The sequence below is a fragment of the Phaenicophaeus curvirostris genome, chromosome Z (genome assembly GCF_032191515.1).
Source record: "Phaenicophaeus curvirostris isolate KB17595 chromosome Z, BPBGC_Pcur_1.0, whole genome shotgun sequence".
NCBI lineage: Eukaryota > Metazoa > Chordata > Aves > Cuculiformes > Cuculidae > Phaenicophaeus > Phaenicophaeus curvirostris.
This window is the reverse complement of record NC_091431.1, coordinates 42,169,529-42,188,859: the sequence shown is the minus strand read 5'-3', so window position 1 is coordinate 42,188,859 and position 19,331 is coordinate 42,169,529. Positions and strand designations below refer to the sequence as shown.

Below are 19,331 nucleotides of genomic sequence, written 5' to 3'. Positions count from 1 at the left end.
TGGCAGATTGATGAGTTTAGGGAGAGTTCAAGCACCACATAAAAAATAGGGTGAGACTCCAAAATTGTTTGTTCTTGTTCTTTTCAGCTTTTATTATCTTTTTAGTCAGGGCAAAAATCTGTATTACAGAAGACCTTTAGCACGAACCAGGTCTTTCACAGGAATAAACCAAATGAAACCGTCTCTGCTGAAGTCTAATTTTACATAAGCAGGACCACATTTGTGGACAAACAGCAGTAAGAGCATATGGTGACTCTTAGTCTCATTAATAAGTTGAAGTTTGGTTATATATAATTCTATGGGCTGCTTTATTTGGTTCTAGTGGATGCTAAAAAGTGTTTTAAAGGGCTGTAAGATACTTGTATAATAAGGCTATGCTTTTAAAAACAAGGCTGTGATTACAACTACTGTCCTCATCCATGAGAAAATGATGTCCTGAGATTCCACAGTGACTTAAAATATTCAAAAATACCTTCTCCTGAAGACAGGGGCTAGAATTGTGGATAGAAAACTGCAGAACTGTGTCTCCTCCCTAAGCTACTCTTTTAAGGAACATTAATTTCTGATTTCATAGGCTGGAAGAGAAAGATGATATCTTCTCCTTAAAGATCAGAAAAGATAAAGGAAACTGAAATCTGAAAAACTCTTCTGAAGCAGACTAGTCATGTCCCATTTTTCTTCAAGCTTAGGGTATCAACATATATGCTTTTATGCCTGTGACACCTAGCCTACTTATCTTTTTAACAATACTGTAATACTGACAAACAATACAGAACATTATATTTTCAGTATGAAATATATTATGTTAAATCAATCAAGTCTTTATCTGAGGAGAGATATTTCAAATAACAAATATTTGAAAAAAACAAATATTAGATCCAATACCCTATTGCCAGAAAATCCAATAAATTCTAAAAGTCGGAGGATCCTTCCTGGTAAAAGTGACAGCATCTGAAATAAATTTCAAACAATAATAAGATAAATAACAACTTATATACATTTTTTTAAAAAAGTAAAACCATTATAACCTTGAGCCTAAAACGCCAGGTACTATGTTAAATGCTATTACATGTTAAAGAAAAAGTGAAACACAAAAGAACTCAAAAAGAGGCACACATGATCAACAATCAGTCTTGCACCTCCAAGGAAACTCAGACTTTTGATGATCATCCAGTGTGGAAACAGCACAACAGAGTCCAGCTGTGCTTCTTCAGATAACGAAAGACTTTCTTGTGTCCAGCTGATTAGCACTGTTTGAAAATTGTGGGTTATCTTCAACAAAATTCTATCTATTTTGCTGGTACTTACAACCTACAGCTGTCATCTTTACTCCAAAACAAACTACACAATCTTATCACAAAAGTTCTAGTTGTTTGTACTGAATGTGCAGACCAGCAAACATACTTGTTTTAGAAATACTAGCTATTGTTATCTTCCCTTAGCCCTCTATTACATGCACTTTTTGTTTCCCTTATAACTGCATTTTCCACATCCTACACAACAGAAAACTTACAACTACCTTTTCAACAAGCATTACCAGAAACTCTATTTGAAAGTCAGTTTTTGAAAGCTTCATTCACCATTTTGCCCAGCAAAGGCTTTTTCTGTTAAGCTTCCTAAGTATGTTTCTTAAAGAGTAAGAAAGGTCAAAGAATCTAGGAACACAGACATCTACCAGTTTCTTGGCTTCTAAAGACTGGTAGCTGCAGACAGACCTGAGCTCTTCTGAGCGTACTCAGAACTGACCAGCCCCAGTCTGGAATGATACAGAAATTAACATAACAGCAGAAATCAACTCTCATTGTTGCCATTAAACATGTGACTAGGCAACTGTAGTAAAGATAAATCTAGTGGGTGTACCCCATTTTCTTTTGCACAAACTCAATAAACTACTGCTCATTCTTCTGAATTTGCAGTTATTTATGACAACCTATAGAATGCTCTGAAGCAAAATAATCATAGAATCATAGAACAGTATACATTGGGGTAGTAGAACAAAAGCAGGCTCTCCAGGTGTCCTGTAACCAACAGCATAAGCATCTTAAATATTCCTGCTACACACAGCTAGATGTAGCTGCTTTTTCTTTTACGAAATACATACTGAAATTACTCTAAGAGAATTAAACACGAGTCAGAATAAATCAGTAGAAAGATTCTAGGGGTATGCATGCAAAGAGCCACTGCTGTTTTCATATTACATAAAACTTCAAAGCCTGTATCTCCATTTTAAAATTATGTATATTTTAAAACAAGATTGTAGTACTGTATCTGCAAAGAATCCTAAAGAATTATCCCAGTGGCCTTTATGTAGTATGTAAAAGTCATACCAAGTTGAATGCTCCAATTCCAAGTTTTACTCCTCCTTCAAACTGGTAATAAGTATCAATTTTGCTTTTGTTCCCCTGAGTCATCTGTAGCACCTGATGACATTCTCTTTTGATGCAGGAAAGAAAGGAGGGAAGGGGAAACATGACTGAGAAATATACGAAGTATAATAATTATATCTGCTATAAAAACATTTCTTTGTATTTTGAAAGCATTAATGCAAATGCACCTGCTTGTTTGAATCTGAGTGTTTTCTAATGGCTTACTTGTATATTTGGTAACTTGTCCTGATTTTGAGGCCACCTTTGATAAAGTTGATCATATTTTCATCCTGGAAGAAAAAAAATTTCATTATACAAAATTGTGCGTTCACTTATTACATACAACACATGCATAAACATCTTCCAACTACATTTACAATTGTTTATACTAGAAATACTAGAAATGTTTTTCAGTTATTAGGCTCGGCTCTAATACTGAAGTTAACACCTGCTTTAAGTTGTCAGGGAAACATTTCTCTGGTGCGTGTCACCAAATTTAAAACTTTAGAAAAACAGTCAATTACTTTTAAACGAATTCCCAATGCATACATATGAAACAAGAAAGCTCTCCACCAGATGGTGCTGTAGGAGCTTTTTAGAAAGCGTTGACATTCCGACTCTGACACACATTAGAGAGCCCAGAAGCTGGCAGAAGACAAACCAAAGAATCCCCTGAACAGAAAAATTCCCACTGCCAATCAACAGTAACAACATGTACTACCCAAAACATGTTCTTATTAACCTCTAGAAAAATCAAAGTAAAGCCACAATGCACCAGCCATAAAAAATAAATTCCTGAGAAGCAAGAGGGTTAACAGTTTAACAGGATAGAATTTTTTCTCTTAGAATTGTCACACAAGGGGATCGTGTGCGGGCAATTCAGAAATGCAAATTTAAATACTAAGGAACATATATGATGAGGAAATGAAAAAGAAAAAACATTAAAAAAGCCTCAGAATCATCAATCACACTGGCTTCCATAAAAGGGCCACCATTTCAAAAGGCCTCACTTGGTTTGTTTGCAAGACTGAAGAGCCAAACATGAATGTTTCGACACAAGTATTCTCACTATCTCCTTCTGAATGGTTACATTTTCATTATCATCCTCAGATGAATCAAGGTCAGTCAAGGATAAAAAATATGGGTCATGACAGCAGTCAGCAGAGCGGGATATTATACTCAACAGCAGTAGATCTCTGACATGATGCATAGTGAGGTGCTACTGCAGGGAAAGTATACCCATACGGTTTCTGTCACTTTGTATAGTTCTAAACTCACCTCCTTCAATAACTACCTAAAAATTCTATTCCTCCTTTAAAAAACTTCACTCACAAAACAAAAAAAGAGGGTTGGTTCCATTCAGGTAGTAAAGGAGAAAGGCAGTTATAGGAAAGACTGGCATTCCATTAATAATATTTCCTGACACTTCAAGCCAAAGTACTGCTTTAAGTGGTTTGTAAATCTTTGTCAAATTAACTTTTCAGGTCCACCTGATCTTATAATCTTTATGCCTTGTTTCTCCTTCATAATTTAGATCTGAAGGGATTATTCATTAAACATTCATTAAACGTTTGTAAGAAACACACACACACACGTTAAAACAGTATGACTGACAACTCCTGTTGTTGAGAGTGATACTGAATGGGAGACAAGCGTGGATCAGTTCAAGTCTTGTTAATAACGAAACATTCTATCCTTTTTGTGTGGAAAAAAAAAAAGACCTATACTTTTAAACAAGATATTTCCTCATACTTTAACATCTTTTTAAACAGGGGCTGTATATTGTCAGATGTGATGCAAGTAATTTAAACACACCCTCTGTATAAGACTGGAATACACCTTAGGTTTTTGATTCCTGAGTAACATCTTTGGTTATTCATACAAAGTAAGAGAAGACTTTGTTGGGTAGCATAGCATTTACCATACTTCCAAACACTGCCATGAAATAACATTCATTCTCCAGGAAAAGTGTGTTTTTAAAATAGCATATCTATCGTGGGAGCAATGTTTTACAAGTACTAACATCTTTCCATTTAACTGCTACACAGAGATATGAAATAAACAATTGACTTTACCTGTACAAAGGTGAGAGCTGCTTTCTGTAGTAAGCATTCAGCATAACAGATTTCAGCATGCATCTCCTCTATAAAAGAAAGAAAAGTTCTTTACTTTCAGCAAAGCTATTGTTAAAATTCTCTTTTTGGGGTCAATGGATCAAATAAAATGCTGCCAACAAAAGAAAAAAAAGCAAGATTCTGCTGTTGCTGTTTTGATAACAACTGAATTATAGCTGTAACACACAAATCCCAATAGAAGTCTTATATTTCACTTCTTGGACAAAAACTTCGATCTTGCCAGAGCTGAGTTCAGCCTGGGACAAAAGCTACTTGTCATTCTGGTGGATGATCTGTACTTTCCATTAATCCTAAGTTTAACTATCAGGCTACAGCAACTAGATCTTCCAACCTTCCTTAAATGTCTTAGAAAAAACTTTTACAGATGGTAACACTCACTATGGCTCAGACATTTCCAAAGTGCAGTAAGGCATTATGAATAGGGTTTCACCAAGTCATACTCAACAAACAGAAAGCCCCAGGCAGACTTTCTGTCCTCATTTGGCACTGAAGTACATTTGACTTAACATACGTGATAAAAGTTACGCTGTACCCATGCTGCAAGACCAGCCACATGCACAAGGCTTCTGTATGTATAGTGTATGCGTGGTGAGTTTCATGTGTCCACTATTAAAGAGGATTCTTTTGTGTCAGATTAGGAAAAAAGACATAGTTGATTCTGCCCAAATCAGAAACAGGAGATCAGCATTTTCAGAGCCATGAATGTACTGATACCATTTCCCAAAATAACTTAAGGCAAACAAGACAAGCACAAAAGTCTTACTTTTACTGTAAGACACTAGTCAAGTTACAGAATTAAGCATATTCATACTGATTGACAGGATGTTTTTGAGCTTTTTTTACTTTGTAGTTTAAATTGTATTATAAACCACTTACCTTCACTCAACTGGTCCACTGACTGTTTAGAAACTAGATTGGACAAGGATTCCACCACTGTGCTTCTTTTACGGAATCTAAATCAGTCATATGTGGAAGAAAAGACGACCACACAGCATGAGTGACATTTCAACAGAAAAATTAACTTAAATGATAATTCTTAACCATTAATTTATAATTCTTAACCACTTCCAACCACAATTTATAGGCATTCTTAGTAAACTGAAGATTTTCCAATATCTGCAATTCTTTCAGTAGTTCAATCATGGCCACTGATGTGCATTTATGCTCAGAAGCCTATCCAAACTTACTCCAATTTAATCTACTTTAACTGTACAAGAGCTTCCACTCCACTTCCACCACCAGCTGCAAGAGGTCTCTTCAAACCCAGGCAAGCCACCTGAACTGGGCTTGAAAGTTTTATGGATTACTTTTTTCCATTTCTTAAGATTGCACTCAGAATTAGATTGAAAAATCAAAAGCTGTTTTCAACATAGTGAAAACATAAATACTTCAGTATTTTATGCTAGATATGACTCCAAAACCACCACATATTTTACTTTCAACAGATCTCAACTATCTGTGTTATAAATTGCCATTGCTAGTTTATTTTAGTATGGTATTCAAATAATGAATTCATTACTATTTATAAACAACTTAGATTTATAAAGAAGCTAAGGAAACAATTCTACATCCAGAAAAGGAATGTACTTTGTAAGCCAGGAAATCATTATTTCTAAATACTGAGTACTAGCTTATCATTTGCTTACACTATTCTGCACATTGAAAAGCACAGGATCCCGACAATGAGATTATGCAACTACAGGTTAACATAACGCATACAAAAAAATTGAGTCAATGAAGGCACATGTAGTTCTGGCAATTCTTCACCCACTGAGTGTCTGTCTTGCATTTTTAGGAGCTTTGTGACAGACTAGACGAGAGAACTTAGGCAGGAAAGTTTGCATCCAGCAGAAAAGGAGGCCCATGTTGAAACCACCTGAAGTACAAAGAGGAACCTAACTTTCAGACATACTAAACAACATAGTTCAGAAGAAATCATGAATCAAAAGCACTCCTGAAAAAGAGGCAGAAACTGCTGACCCTTTATTTTTTTCAAGTTGTATCTGATCATTTTGTACCCTTCCTCTTTCTTTCTTTCTTGTCCTTCCCTTTTCCCTTCCTCTTGTTTGTTACTGCTAAGGATGTGATATTAAATGTCTAAAATAACAATATTTGGTGACCATTCATGATAAATTACAGCCTAACCAATATGATGAAGAACCAGCACAGCAGATTAAAGCATTCATTTCTTATTTTGTCAGATGTGTTAAGCACTTAAGCTTTGACAACCGATTTTCTACATTTGTTTTTTTTTAATTAGAAAAATAAAGGTCACTAATAACTACGATTTTCTACTCTATTTCATTGTGTTCCAAGCAGGACCAGAAGCAAAAGATTTAGAATGTTCTTGACCAGAATATTAGCCTTTTAATTTTAAGGTAAGCTAAACACCTTTGTAACAATAATAAAAATATTGGTTTGGTTTTAGAGGAAATCTTAGCACAAGCTTAATCTGATTAGACTACTGGGTCCACCTTTGCAAATAACTTTTTAAATAAGAATATTTTCATGATAAAAGGAAAATTCAAAATATGGAGCTTTTAAATTGTTGGTCACTATCAAAAACAAAAAGTCACAGGTTGAAATATCTCGGGCAGTTCAATCACGTAGTGTCAGCTTACGTGGTCTACACAGCTAACCAATCATTTAACTAACATTACAGGCTACATATGCCCAGACCTGACAAGTCTGTTGTTTCTGCAATTGTAGGAAACATATCCTTACTAATAATAGCGCAATAGTGAGACTTACGCCACCTTTCCAAATTTAAATCACTATCATATTGGCACAAGAGCCTGCTTTGCAAGCATACAGACAGCTGGTGTATCTTACGAAGAACACAGGATTGAGTACCTCATAAATGTCCATTGCTTGGGCTTACCTTTGGCAGGTTTGCAAAGCTTCTTTCATTGTAGAGATTCCCATTTGTATATCCTGCTGTTCAAAGGTCATAGCAGCTTGCATAACTAAAATAGTGCTGTATCCAAGGGCATGGTACATACTATCTTTAGACCTAGAGCAAACATATAAATCCTGTGTATTTAAGCGAAACTTTAAATTACAATATAAAATTAAATGCTCAGACGCTTACATTAATTTGCAAAAAGACAGAAAAATAAAGCAGGGAAGTAATGGATGTGAGAAAATAACTTAGCAAATACCATCTTCACTGGGTGCTACTTGTGAGCCCCCACAAGATACTGTCACAGCAAGTTCCAGAAGATATCCAAATTGGGTTACACAAACATTTGCACTTCACTATGTGCCATTTATAGTCCACTGATACATCTATTTAACTTAGCTAATCAAGCCTTGACATAAATACTCTTACTTCTGCTTTCACTTAACATAAGATGAAAGGACATCCTTCTAACATTACTACTTGATCCAAAGACACAAAAATCTGCATTTGTATAATAGAGAAGTCAGTATACACATGCTCAGTCCAGCGTAAAAGGCTACATTGAACCACCCTGGGTTTCACAACATAATTACATAATCTAAAACATAAGAAGTTGAAGGAAAGCGGCTACAGGAGGTCATATGCTCAAACATACTATTGCCAACATTATGTCAGGCAAACTCACGTTTTATCTAACCAAGTTTCAAGAGATTCAAGACAATTAAGGCTGCATAGTTTCCTGGCAGCCTCTCTGGTACGCTACAATCAACATACTTTTTTCTAACACACAATTGAACGTCCTAAGCCCTAAGCCACAACTTGTGGTAACTGCCTTTTGGTTTACCATCCTCCACTATGGGAAGGATACCTTTGTCTTTGAAACTTCCCCATAACATGTCCTGACCACTATTAGATTAACACCCAAGTCTCCTTTTGTCAAACTAAAACAAACCCAGCATTCAAAATCTTAATGAGTCAGATGTTCTAGTCTTCTTGTCACACTGCTAGCTCTCCGTTGGATCCTCCCCTTTGTCCTCAACATTTTTTCCTTCTGCTTAAAACAGGAAGCTACTTGCCAAAGATATTTTTGAAGACAGAAAATTTCAGTGGAGTCCAGGAAGACAGACCTATGGTGCAAGTGTTTATTTCTTAAATATATCAATAATTGCCCTTAAACTTTTACATTATTAAAGGACTCAAGTCTAACTCCTATTTCTCAGAAAACAATTGTTTTTTTTCTTTTAAAAAGGTTTATAATTGTTTCCTTGTTAGGCTGGGTGCTCCTTTGTAGATTAGATTAATATGCTACATAATAAACTCAAAGTCTATTAGCTACCAGAGACTCAGAGCACCAAATCCACGGAGATTAGACTTTTTTTTTCATAGAAGACATCAACTAAAACAAATACTTCATGGTATATAAAACCACTGTTTTATGAAACAAAGTCTTCTGGTTTACAATGCAAAATGAAATACATATGAAACAGATATTAAAAAAGGCTAAGGTATGTATTCAGCAATACACGCATGCACAATCCTTTCATGTAAAACTAGTATTCTGCAATACTACTCAAAAGGTATTTTGGAATACAGAAGTGCAAGCGGACATTCTCAGAGAATTGCTCTGTTACAAATAACTACAAAAAACTCAGAGAAGACAGCACAGCTAATTTAAAGAGGTGTTAGTGCTGCCTATCTCCTCCAGATTTGAGCTCTCCATACCACTAAAATCAAATACATGACAGCCATATTTTGTGATGGTCTTAAGTAGAAACAAGTGCACTGCTACAACCCAAGGATACTGAAAAAACTTTAAAACAAAAAGGAATAAATGAAAACTACTATCTTTGGGGGCCATAAATTAATCTTCAGCTACCGGAGAGCATACTTGACACTATCTGTTTACAGTAACTTCAGCAAATAATAACAGGACCTCACCATGGACGAAGCAGTTCCAAGGCTTCAGAGAACTTATTGTTTAGAAATAAGTTCAGTGCCATTGAACATTCTTCCAGAGCACACTTGAGATCCATCTTGGATGCCCTAAAAAAAAATCTAGTTTAGTCAAACTGTAAATACAAACACAAAATCAGAAGATTTTTTTTTTCCTTATATAATACGGGTCTTTTATAGCAACTTTGTTCCTTGTTCTTAAAATCTAGCTATATAAAAACAAGTCATAGGTGTAACAGTTTATCCCTGCTACATGTATGTGCCTTCTTTGATTATTTAAGTGCTGCTTATGGCTTTGTCTTCCTTTTTGTACCAGTCAATATGCAACAGAGTAATTTTTACTGCTACCTGTTTAACACAAATACTCAAAACTTATGACTATGCCCAAGAATCATAGAATAACCAGGTTGGAAAAGACCCACCAGATCATTGAGTCCAACCATTCCTATCAAACACTAAACCATGCCCCTTAGCACCTCATCCACCTGTGCCTTAAACACCTCCAGGGAAGGTGAATCAACCACCTCCCTGGGCAGCCTCTGCCACTGCCCAATGAACCTTTCTGTGAAATTTTTTTTCCTAATGTCCAGCCTAAACCTCCCCTGGCGGAGCTTGAGGCCATTCCCTCTTGTCCTGTCCCCTCTCACTTGGGAGAAGAGGCCAGCACCCTCCTCTCTACAACCTCCCTTCAGGTAGTTCTAGAGAGCAATGAGGTCTCCCCTCAGCCTCCTCTTCTCCAGGCTAAACAACCCCAGCTCTCTCAGCCGCTCCTCATAAGGCCTGTTCTCCAGCCCCTTCACCAGCTTCGTTGCTCTTCTCTGGACTCGCTCCAGAGCCTCAACATCCTTCTTGTGGTGAGGGGCCCAGAACTGAACACAGGATTCGAGGTGCGGTCTCACCAGTGCTGAGTACAGAAGGAGAATAACCTCCTGGACCTGCTGGTCACACCGTTTCTGTTACAAGCCAAGATGCCATTGGCCTTCTTGGCCACCTGGGCACACTGCTGGCTCATGTTCAGTCGCTGTCAACCAACACCCCCAGGTCCCTCTCCTCCAGGCAGCTTTCCAGCCAGACTTCTCCTAGTCTGTAGCACTGCACAGGGTTGTTGTGCCCCACGTGCAGGACCCCGCACTTGGCCTTGTTAAACCTCATGTCATTAGACTCTGCCCAGCAGTCCAGCCTGCTCAGATCCCTTTGCAGAGCCTCCCTACCCTCCAGCAGATCCACACTTCCACCCAGCTTAGTGTCATCCGTAAACTTGCTGAGGGTGCACTCAATGCCTTCATCCAGGTCATTGACAAAGACATTGAACAGGGCCGGACCCAGCACTGAGCCCTGGGGAACCCCACTTGTAACTGGCCTCCAGCTGGATTTAACACCATTTACCACCACTCTCTGGGCCTGGCCAAGCTCTCAATTTCCCCATCAGTATAAACGTTGTTGCTGATTCTGTATTCAGACCTAGATCTCGAGAGAGATGACAAAATAGTAATTTCAAATCCATGAAAGCAGTAAACAGACATTCACTATGCTGAAACACATAGCTATGTCAAAACTTGCCCTGTCAGAAGACTCCAGCTACGCCAAAAACTTCCATTCTTCCTAATTCACTTCAAGTATAATCACTTGCTCTTGGTTAAGAGGAAGCTATCTAACATAACCACTACTTTGGCTGGTTTTGTCTGAAAGACCCAGGAACACTTGCAAATTGCTCCCTGGTCAGAACTCATGACAAACTGGACATTCATGGTAGTGATAAGAAGCTAGAATCTACACAGCCTTCAACGTGCACAGCTGGATCTGGAAAAGATAATCTGTCTACAGCTTTAAAACAACAGGTTTAGGCTCTGTAATGGGCTTTATCCAAGTAAGGTTAAGCAGTGGTAAGCAACAGATCATTTCAATGAGATAAATATTTAAGCACTGCCCAGAAGAGAAGAATCCTGAAGGAGGAATTTAAGAAGAGAAACAACAGAGGGGTGCAGCTGCTCTAAATCTGACAGAAACACACATTCTCAAAAGCTTTAGAAATATTTTTTCTGGTTTTTGTACCCCTTCTATAGGGCAGAAAATTGGGCTAAGACTAGATAGCAATCCCAATTCTTAGTGGCATTTATTTTCCACTAGAAAAGTTCACCTCCTGCAGAAAAATAAAATCTCTAACTCAATACTTGACAACTACTAGATATTTATTATCAAACATATCAGGAGGCAAATCCTGCCTTTCATCATAAAGTAGTGAATTGCCCAGCAGCTGAAATCCGGTGGTTTTACCATCAGACTGCTACCCACAATTCTGAATATAACTTAAATAACTTTATTTTCCCCCATACTGGGATTCAACTTGATTATTATGTATACAATTTTAAGATCTATGTAATTTTATCTAGCAAAAAACTACTGTTCCTAAAAGCTGAAAGGTTTGCAGCTCTGCTCAACTGTTACCCTCAGCCACTTGCTAAGTTTCATGTCCTCTGGCTGCTTAAAACATAGCAGGAATGGTCATATTCTCATACAACCTGCAGCTCTGATCTCCAGCTGTCCGACAAACACACCGCCAGCAGAGAAGAGGCATTGCAGTGACCCAATCAAACAGAACCAGCTTTACCAGCAAAGCAGCCCCCCACTTTCCCACGTGCAAGCACATCACACCCCAGGTTTCATCCTAACATTTAGTCCTAGGTGAGAGCCTAGGGAACGAGCACTGCAACACTGCCCACATTTGCTCTGGTATATAGTGTATAGTAACAGGCACCAAAGTATTTATTAGCCTATACTGATTACTAGTGTATAGCTACTGGAGAGCACAGCTACATTTGTGCTCTCTTTCTTGCTGGCCTTTGCCATCACCAAAAAACTGTCCCATTGCCACTGTTAGTTTGTGTTCTCTTACCTAAATACTCTTAAGATAGATACCTCAATTACTTTCTAGTAAGAAGTATTTCAAGGAAGTTACCATACAGCAGGTTTACTTAGGTCTATGTATAAATACACAAGCCCCAGTAACAAATAAAAACCCTTCAGATAAACAATGGCAGCATCTTTTGCATTGCTGCAGGGAAATAAAACAAAGCAACAAAGCCATCATTTTTTTGTTTGTTTATATACAACTCTTCATACTCTAGACTACACTGGGAAACACAGAATATAGAGGTACAATTTATAATTCAGACCACACTGGCTAATCTTACGTATCCTACTATGTAGACATCCATTTTTTCCAGGCTGTTCCATTAATTATAAGAAGATATTATGGTCTTTTTTTTTTCCTGAAAGTTTTACGTTGTGTATTTACATATAAGTGCACTGGGTTTATTATAAACCTTAATTTTGACACTAGTTTAATTGAAGGCTACAACTGAACAGTAAAAAAGTGGGTGGGTTTACGTTTTTTATTTTCAAAGTCCGAAATCTTCTCATAAGTAAACCTGTGTAATTCAGCTTTGCAAGTAAGTTGATAATCAAGTCTGCTCAATGACAGAAGTGTATTTGAGCAAATCCATAGGTTTATTCTTAACTTTCCCCCCGCTATACATACTACATCAAAAGTTTCTGAAATATACCTCTCATAAAAAATTAAGAAAGGGAAAAAAAATTGTATTAGCATTGTTCAAAGATGGTTACAAAATGAGACACCATTTTCACTATGAACTCAACTGGATCATGCACAATTGTTGGTTCCCCCCTTTAATACAGTTTACTTAGTATCTTTGATCTTTTTGTACTTTCTCATCTGTCTTCCAAACACCCTGATTGATTATTTGCACTTGGCTCCTCCTTATTGAGGGGAAAAGGAAAGTGTCAGGTATTAGAATTTTATCAGAAATTAGCAATTTGCTGTAGGCCACATGGGGGTTTAAGAACTTCCTGTTTCAGCAGACACAGTTCTTTACATTTATGATGCTTCTTGCACTGAAATTACAGGGGGCTTTGCAGTTCTTAGAACTAACTTGAACAATCTTTGAAAAACTACAGCATCAGACATTAAATTGTAAGTGCAAATAATCACTTTATTCACATCTTGCATGGATTTACAGGCCAAAATTTAAATTTTATTACAATTCTAACTCAGTGACACCTTCTACCATCCTTTCCGGAAAGCCATGTTAGGAGATACACATCACAAATTCATACCTTCTATATTTCAGTTTAGGAAAAAGACCCTCAACCCATGACAGCTATTGCAAGCTCATTCTGTATTTTGTACATTCTAGCCTCTTAAATCCAGAAAATAAAATAACCAGGCTGAACATTTAGTATGAATAACTGCTGAAGCCTCAGCCTGTATCACCTCTTAATAGTCCCTAATTAAAGTTCTTTCCAAAGCCTGAAACAAGAGAAGATCCACAGACTCTACATTAAGAAGCATCCCACCTATTTGATAGAAGAACGGTTCTAAGTTTCCATGCTAAATCTACTCAGCTGGTTAGTTTTCAACTAACAAAAACATCAGAAATAAGAATGCTTAAAATCCTACCCTTCCTACTCAGTAAAGCAGAATTAAAATGTTTATCAAACAAATATGAAGAAAGAAATTGCATTCTAGTGCATTCAGACTGAATATGTAAGTAAATCTGTCTAAATTAAAATATCTATCCAAACAGTAGAGAAATGTACACATTCACAGGTCCTCTTCAAATGACTTCTTCAAATGACTCTTCTGAGTATGCCCTCAAAGAACAGTGTTAAGAAATAAAAAAGGACTAATTTCCAATGACTGAAAGTTTTGTAAAACACTCAAATTTATTAGATAATTCCAAGAATACCATCTGCTAAGAAACAACTTTCAAAGACCTAATTTCAGCTAGATTTAGATGCTGGGTTTTTATCTGATACACAAGCAAAGGACCTGAGTTAGACTCTCAATAACATGCCATCACCACCATGTGTTGCCATGCATGTATAGTCAAATTTCACATCTGCTTTTTAGGAAACTGTGTTTCACTCTTTTCATGCCTGGTCGTCTTCCAGACTACAGAGGACAGATGGATCTTCTGGTCCCATTCCCTCAGAGCACATTTGCTAACCTTAAGGTGGACAAAGAAGTCTCTGAACGACTGGTACAGAAGAACCCAACAGTAGGTGATGACATGCTACATAGGGTCTAGAGGAACCATGAACAGTCATCTGAAGTAAGAGAGGGTAGATGACCACATGTAAGATATGTATAATCACATAGTTCATGCAAAAATCTGAGGGCAGGGTGGATCATTCATTACAGCAGGCAATTTAACAACTGCTCACTAATTTATTCATTTAGTTGTAAAACGTTTGGGTTCAGCACAGAAAGAGCAAGAAAGTTTCCTATAACTTCACTAGAAAAGTAATACCAGACATACCACTGTACCGGTCTTCTGAAAGGATTGGGATGCACAATTCCCTATTTCCACTGCTTCACTAAGCCTCACCCCAGTGAAAAGAAACACATTTTCTGCATTTATATGCTGTAAATCTGCACACTTCATACCCTGCAATCAGCAACCGCTGTGACATCCTTTGGAAGGAAAATCTAATCTTTGTTTTGTTTAATGTACGCATGGGCATGGTGAATCTTCAGCTGTTGTGAGAGAGGACTGTTAGCCACTAGGCTCCCAGACACCACCATAGCACCAACTCTAGCACCACCAGAGTACGTATCAATATTTGTAAAACAATTCCATTAACCAACTTCCTTAGAAGAACAGAGCCCTGGCACCCTGTAAAAAGTATTTTTTTCCTATTAAGTGTAGATCTTAAGCAGTAGATCTCTCCGGCATGTTGCTGTCATGTTCTTTTTCTGTATTACAGAAAAGTTCCCACTCTGCTGCTTTTATGTGTGACCAAAGCCTGCAGACAATTCAAACCATTTTCTTTACATTTACCATTCCTTCCATCAAGTAAGCTAAGGAAATTATTCTGCCATTTCAGATACAAAACTTTGGAAGCCAGTTCCTTCAGACTCCTATTTCTTATAAGTCAATGATATGCTCTACGAGTCTCACTCCTGTTCAATTCCTCTTAACATATACTTTCCAATGTTTTCCTACATCCTGCAGCAGAGGAACATAACCAGAAGGATACACTCCAACCCAGACTCATAACCTGATACCAGAACAGTCAGAAGAAAGAAACGTACTGACTCAGGAGTAACCTGGCTATCTTTGCTGGCAAACCAGCAATACTTCTATGCAAAAGCTCAGAAAAATCACATTTCTTTCTCTTCTTACAAACATGACAAATCAATTTCTACAGCAGTTAGCAAATCGATGAACAGTTCAGTCAGCAATGCTGATTCAAACTCTCTTTCTGACTCACATTCTTCTCCTTCTGACTCAAGTCTTATTTTGGCAATCTCACTTTTTTTTCCCCATTTCCATATACAGTTTCCTAGAATTGACAGAAACTTAACACATTTTATCACCACAGATAAGCATATGCTTTAACTTATACTACAGTAGGCTAAATTAACACTACTTCAGTGAAATTACTATTGATTTTACCCAGTGAATAAAGTTCACTTCTAAGCAAAAACAGAAAAATATGTGCTGTACCAGGTGTTACACAAAGATAATGCCACGATACAAGGAGAATAAAACACCACTGTGTTACTGTCTAGGTACTTTAAGGATACCTTTTCTCACCACACAACATTTTTTTAAGTTCTCCTCTCACTACTATTTCAAACTTCCTTTATGAAAAAAAAAAGAATAAATGTTTTGAATTACAGCAACAGCTTATGCATCATGGGCCTGGTGCTGAGCTACTCATGAAATACAGTGGGAATATCCTGCCCGTAAGGAAGTTATTGGCAGCTTTAATTGGGTTCTTCTAGTCAACTACATGGAGCTGCAATAGAAACAAAGAATACTGACTTGAAAACCCTAAGATGTTTTGGAATATGCACTCTTAGGATGACAATTCTCAGGATGTACACAAAGCAAAAGCATTAGTAATTTAAAATGTCAAAACAGTTGGCAGCGTATTAAGCTGCTTTCCTTTTTTCCCTAGAGACTAATTAAAAAAGGACTGTAACTACTACGCTAAAACAAATTAAAAAGTCATTGATATAGTATTTGAAATTAAGTTATTTAAACGCGTAATGAGTTAGGCAATAACACCTATCTCTCTACACCAGGGCTTAATGTAAGAGTATTTCTGAAAGGTAATCATATAGCTAAAGTTGAGCATTAATTCCGTACATTTATTTGTATCTGAAAGAGATTTGGTAAGCTCGTACACTTATATATCAACTATTCTCTTGAAAGGGGATTCAGGAGTTAGAAACAGGAGAACTGCAGAAAAGTTCACCCTTAATCTAAGTACATTTTTCATATTTAAAACCATATATTTAGGACTGAATTCCACACTTCATTGATATTATTTGGACTTAAATGTGCAAGCAGTACTTTGTATGCTTCGAGATTGCACAATTTAGTTTTTGAACTTCTAAAAAACTATTTGTTGGCTCCTTTAAAACACAGCCAAAATAATCAGCTGCATCTGATAAACAACATCTAATTACCAGCAATTTGGTTTTGTACAGCTACTGTTCTCACTAACAAAAGTCTCACTGGGCTATAGTTACTGAAAATATCTGAAATTTTTAGTTGGACTAAAGCAAAATTTCTCCAGAGGGGAAAAAAAAACCTCACACAAAGATGAAACTAGCAGTAACAACTTAGTTTTAAGATACCCACATTAAGAAGCACATCTGACATAAACAAAAGGAATAAAAATAAGGTCGTCTAAAAATTAAGGCAGAGGGGACAGAGAGGACACTATTTTGATGGTAAACTTAAAGAAGCTTCTTCAGAGGAAGAACCTTTTAGAAGTATTTGTTTGCTTAAACTCAAAAGAAAAATATTCTGGTTGTCAACCACAGAACCAGCAGGTGTAGTAGCAAGAAACTACCAGCTTCAGCGCTCAAGTAACATATAGGCAGGCATCTGCTAGAGCACTTATTGCCAAAGTTAATGATGGAAAACAGCATTAAAATTTATTGCACATAGGTGGTTCTTGTCCTCTGCAGGAAGATGATAAGTCAAATAGTCCTAACATACTGTCAAAATCTGATACTCATCATCACTATTCAGAATGTTCCTATACTTTCCGAAGCAGGTCCTTCCCTTTGTAGTAATGAATATCTTAAATCAGAAAACTCAATATTTAACTATATTTAACTGCTGATGTCTTATCATGTCAAAAAGATTAACTATCCTGTCATGCATCTTAAAGCCAGGACACAACTTCTTAACACAGCAGCTGATCATCACCAGAGTCTACTCAATAGCTCCATTTTCTTTGCTAGGGGGCTCAAGGTATTTTTGAATGATGCTCTACCTTAAATGCATTGATCCTTTGTGATGTCCGAGAATAGCGGTGATTCTTATGCTTTTTTGCTAATGGGATCCATCTTCCCCTCCATCCCTTATCGAGTGGACTTACTGTGCTGACACGCCACGCTTCTTCCACATATTCATGGTACCAAGCTCTGCGCCAATGTGTACTGCCATATGTGCTTAGTATAAGATAAACTCAAGCCTTCAACAGAGTCCTGGGGTGCTGGAACCCACTGTCTTCCTGGAATATTTTCTCCCAGTCAAGATCAAAAACCACATTCAAACTACAGGTCACAGTTTACAGCTCACAGAGATACCATTAAATCATCACGTCACGTTCACATCTTGCGTGGCATTACCTGCCAAAATGTACTTGGCACCCTCTTGGCAGGACTTATTATTTATCAGTAATCTAAAACATTTAAAACCTCCTACCACCACATCACTGATCACCTCGTAAACACAAATGACCCAGTCACACAGTGTTACTGCAGCATGAAGGCTTTCTGGCATCCCTCTTTTTGCTGTTTTTAATTTTGAACGATGCCTCAGATAAGCAGCACGTCACTAGAACAAAGGTAGAATCACAGAATCACTATGTTGGAAAAGACCCACTGGATCATCAAGTCCAACCATTCCTATTAACCACTAAACCGTGGCCCTCAGCACCTCCTCCACCCACCCTTTAGACACCTCCACGGAAGGTGACTCAACCACCTCCCTGGGCAGCCTCTGCCACTGCCCAATGAACCTTTCCATAAAAAAATTTTTCCTGATGTCCAGCCTAAACCTCCCGTGGTGAAGCTCGAGGCCATTCCCTCTCGTCCTGTCCCCTGTCACTTGGGAGAAGAGGCCAGCACCCTCCTCTCTACAACCTCCTTTCAGGTAGCTCTAGAGAGGAATAAGATCTCCCCTCAGCCTTCTCTTCTCCAGGCTAAACAACCCCAGCTCCGTCAGCCACTCCTCACAAGGCCTGTTTTCCAGCCCCTTCACCAGCTTCGTTGCTCTTCTCTGGACTCAATCCAGAGCCTCAACACCCTTCTTGTAGCAAGACGCCCAGAACTGAACATAGGATTCAAGGAGCGTTCTCACCAGTGCCGAGTACAGAGGGAGAATAACCTCCCTGGACCTGCTGGTCACGCCATTTCTGATACAAGCTAAGATGCCATTGGCCTTCTTGGCCACCTGGGCACACCTGGGTACTTCCATTCTTAATTATGCAATATTCAATAATACTGCTTTAAGAATGAGGAAACTTGCAACGAACAGGTTCTTAGCTCTTGATCCCTACCAGTAATTTTCTATTCAAGCATAGGAAGTCCTGTTGTAATAATCTACTACTCCGCTTTTTTCTGTCTTGGTGACGGAAAACCAGTCATCATTTACCCTGATAAAGACACTTTCTTCTTGCCTAGCCCTATAAAATAACAATACAGAAAATAAAATTCTTACTTTCTTCAATCATTTTGTCTAACAACGACTCTCAGCACCTACTTAATGTTCCTTCAAATAGACTATGGTCTCCTATCTCTGTGCAATGTTTCCAGGATTGCTCATCACCTTATTAAACATTTCTGTATATTTATGTCCTTGAAAATTCTATTACAGAACTGTATGTGGCTTTTCTTCTATCCGTGCAACTAGCAACTGCACAGAT

At 37.7% G+C, this 19,331-nt stretch overlaps 1 protein-coding gene across 2 annotated transcripts in view; it reads right to left on the bottom strand.

Annotated features, from left to right (window-relative positions):
• Positions 1-19,331, bottom strand: part of TTC39B (tetratricopeptide repeat domain 39B) — a 75,321-nt gene that overhangs the window by 18,435 nt on the left and 37,555 nt on the right. For both annotated transcript variants that reach the window (XM_069880051.1, XM_069880054.1), the window contains 7 exons: positions 9,342-9,446; positions 7,383-7,514; positions 5,378-5,454; positions 4,442-4,509; positions 2,592-2,656; positions 2,328-2,433; positions 886-951 (listed from right to left, as the gene is read on the bottom strand). In XM_069880051.1, coding sequence (XP_069736152.1) covers positions 886-951; positions 2,328-2,433; positions 2,592-2,656; positions 4,442-4,509; positions 5,378-5,454; positions 7,383-7,514; positions 9,342-9,436 — 609 coding nt within the window. In that variant the 5' untranslated portion in view covers positions 9,437-9,446. The remainder of the gene's footprint in view (positions 1-885; positions 952-2,327; positions 2,434-2,591; positions 2,657-4,441; positions 4,510-5,377; positions 5,455-7,382; positions 7,515-9,341; positions 9,447-19,331) is intronic.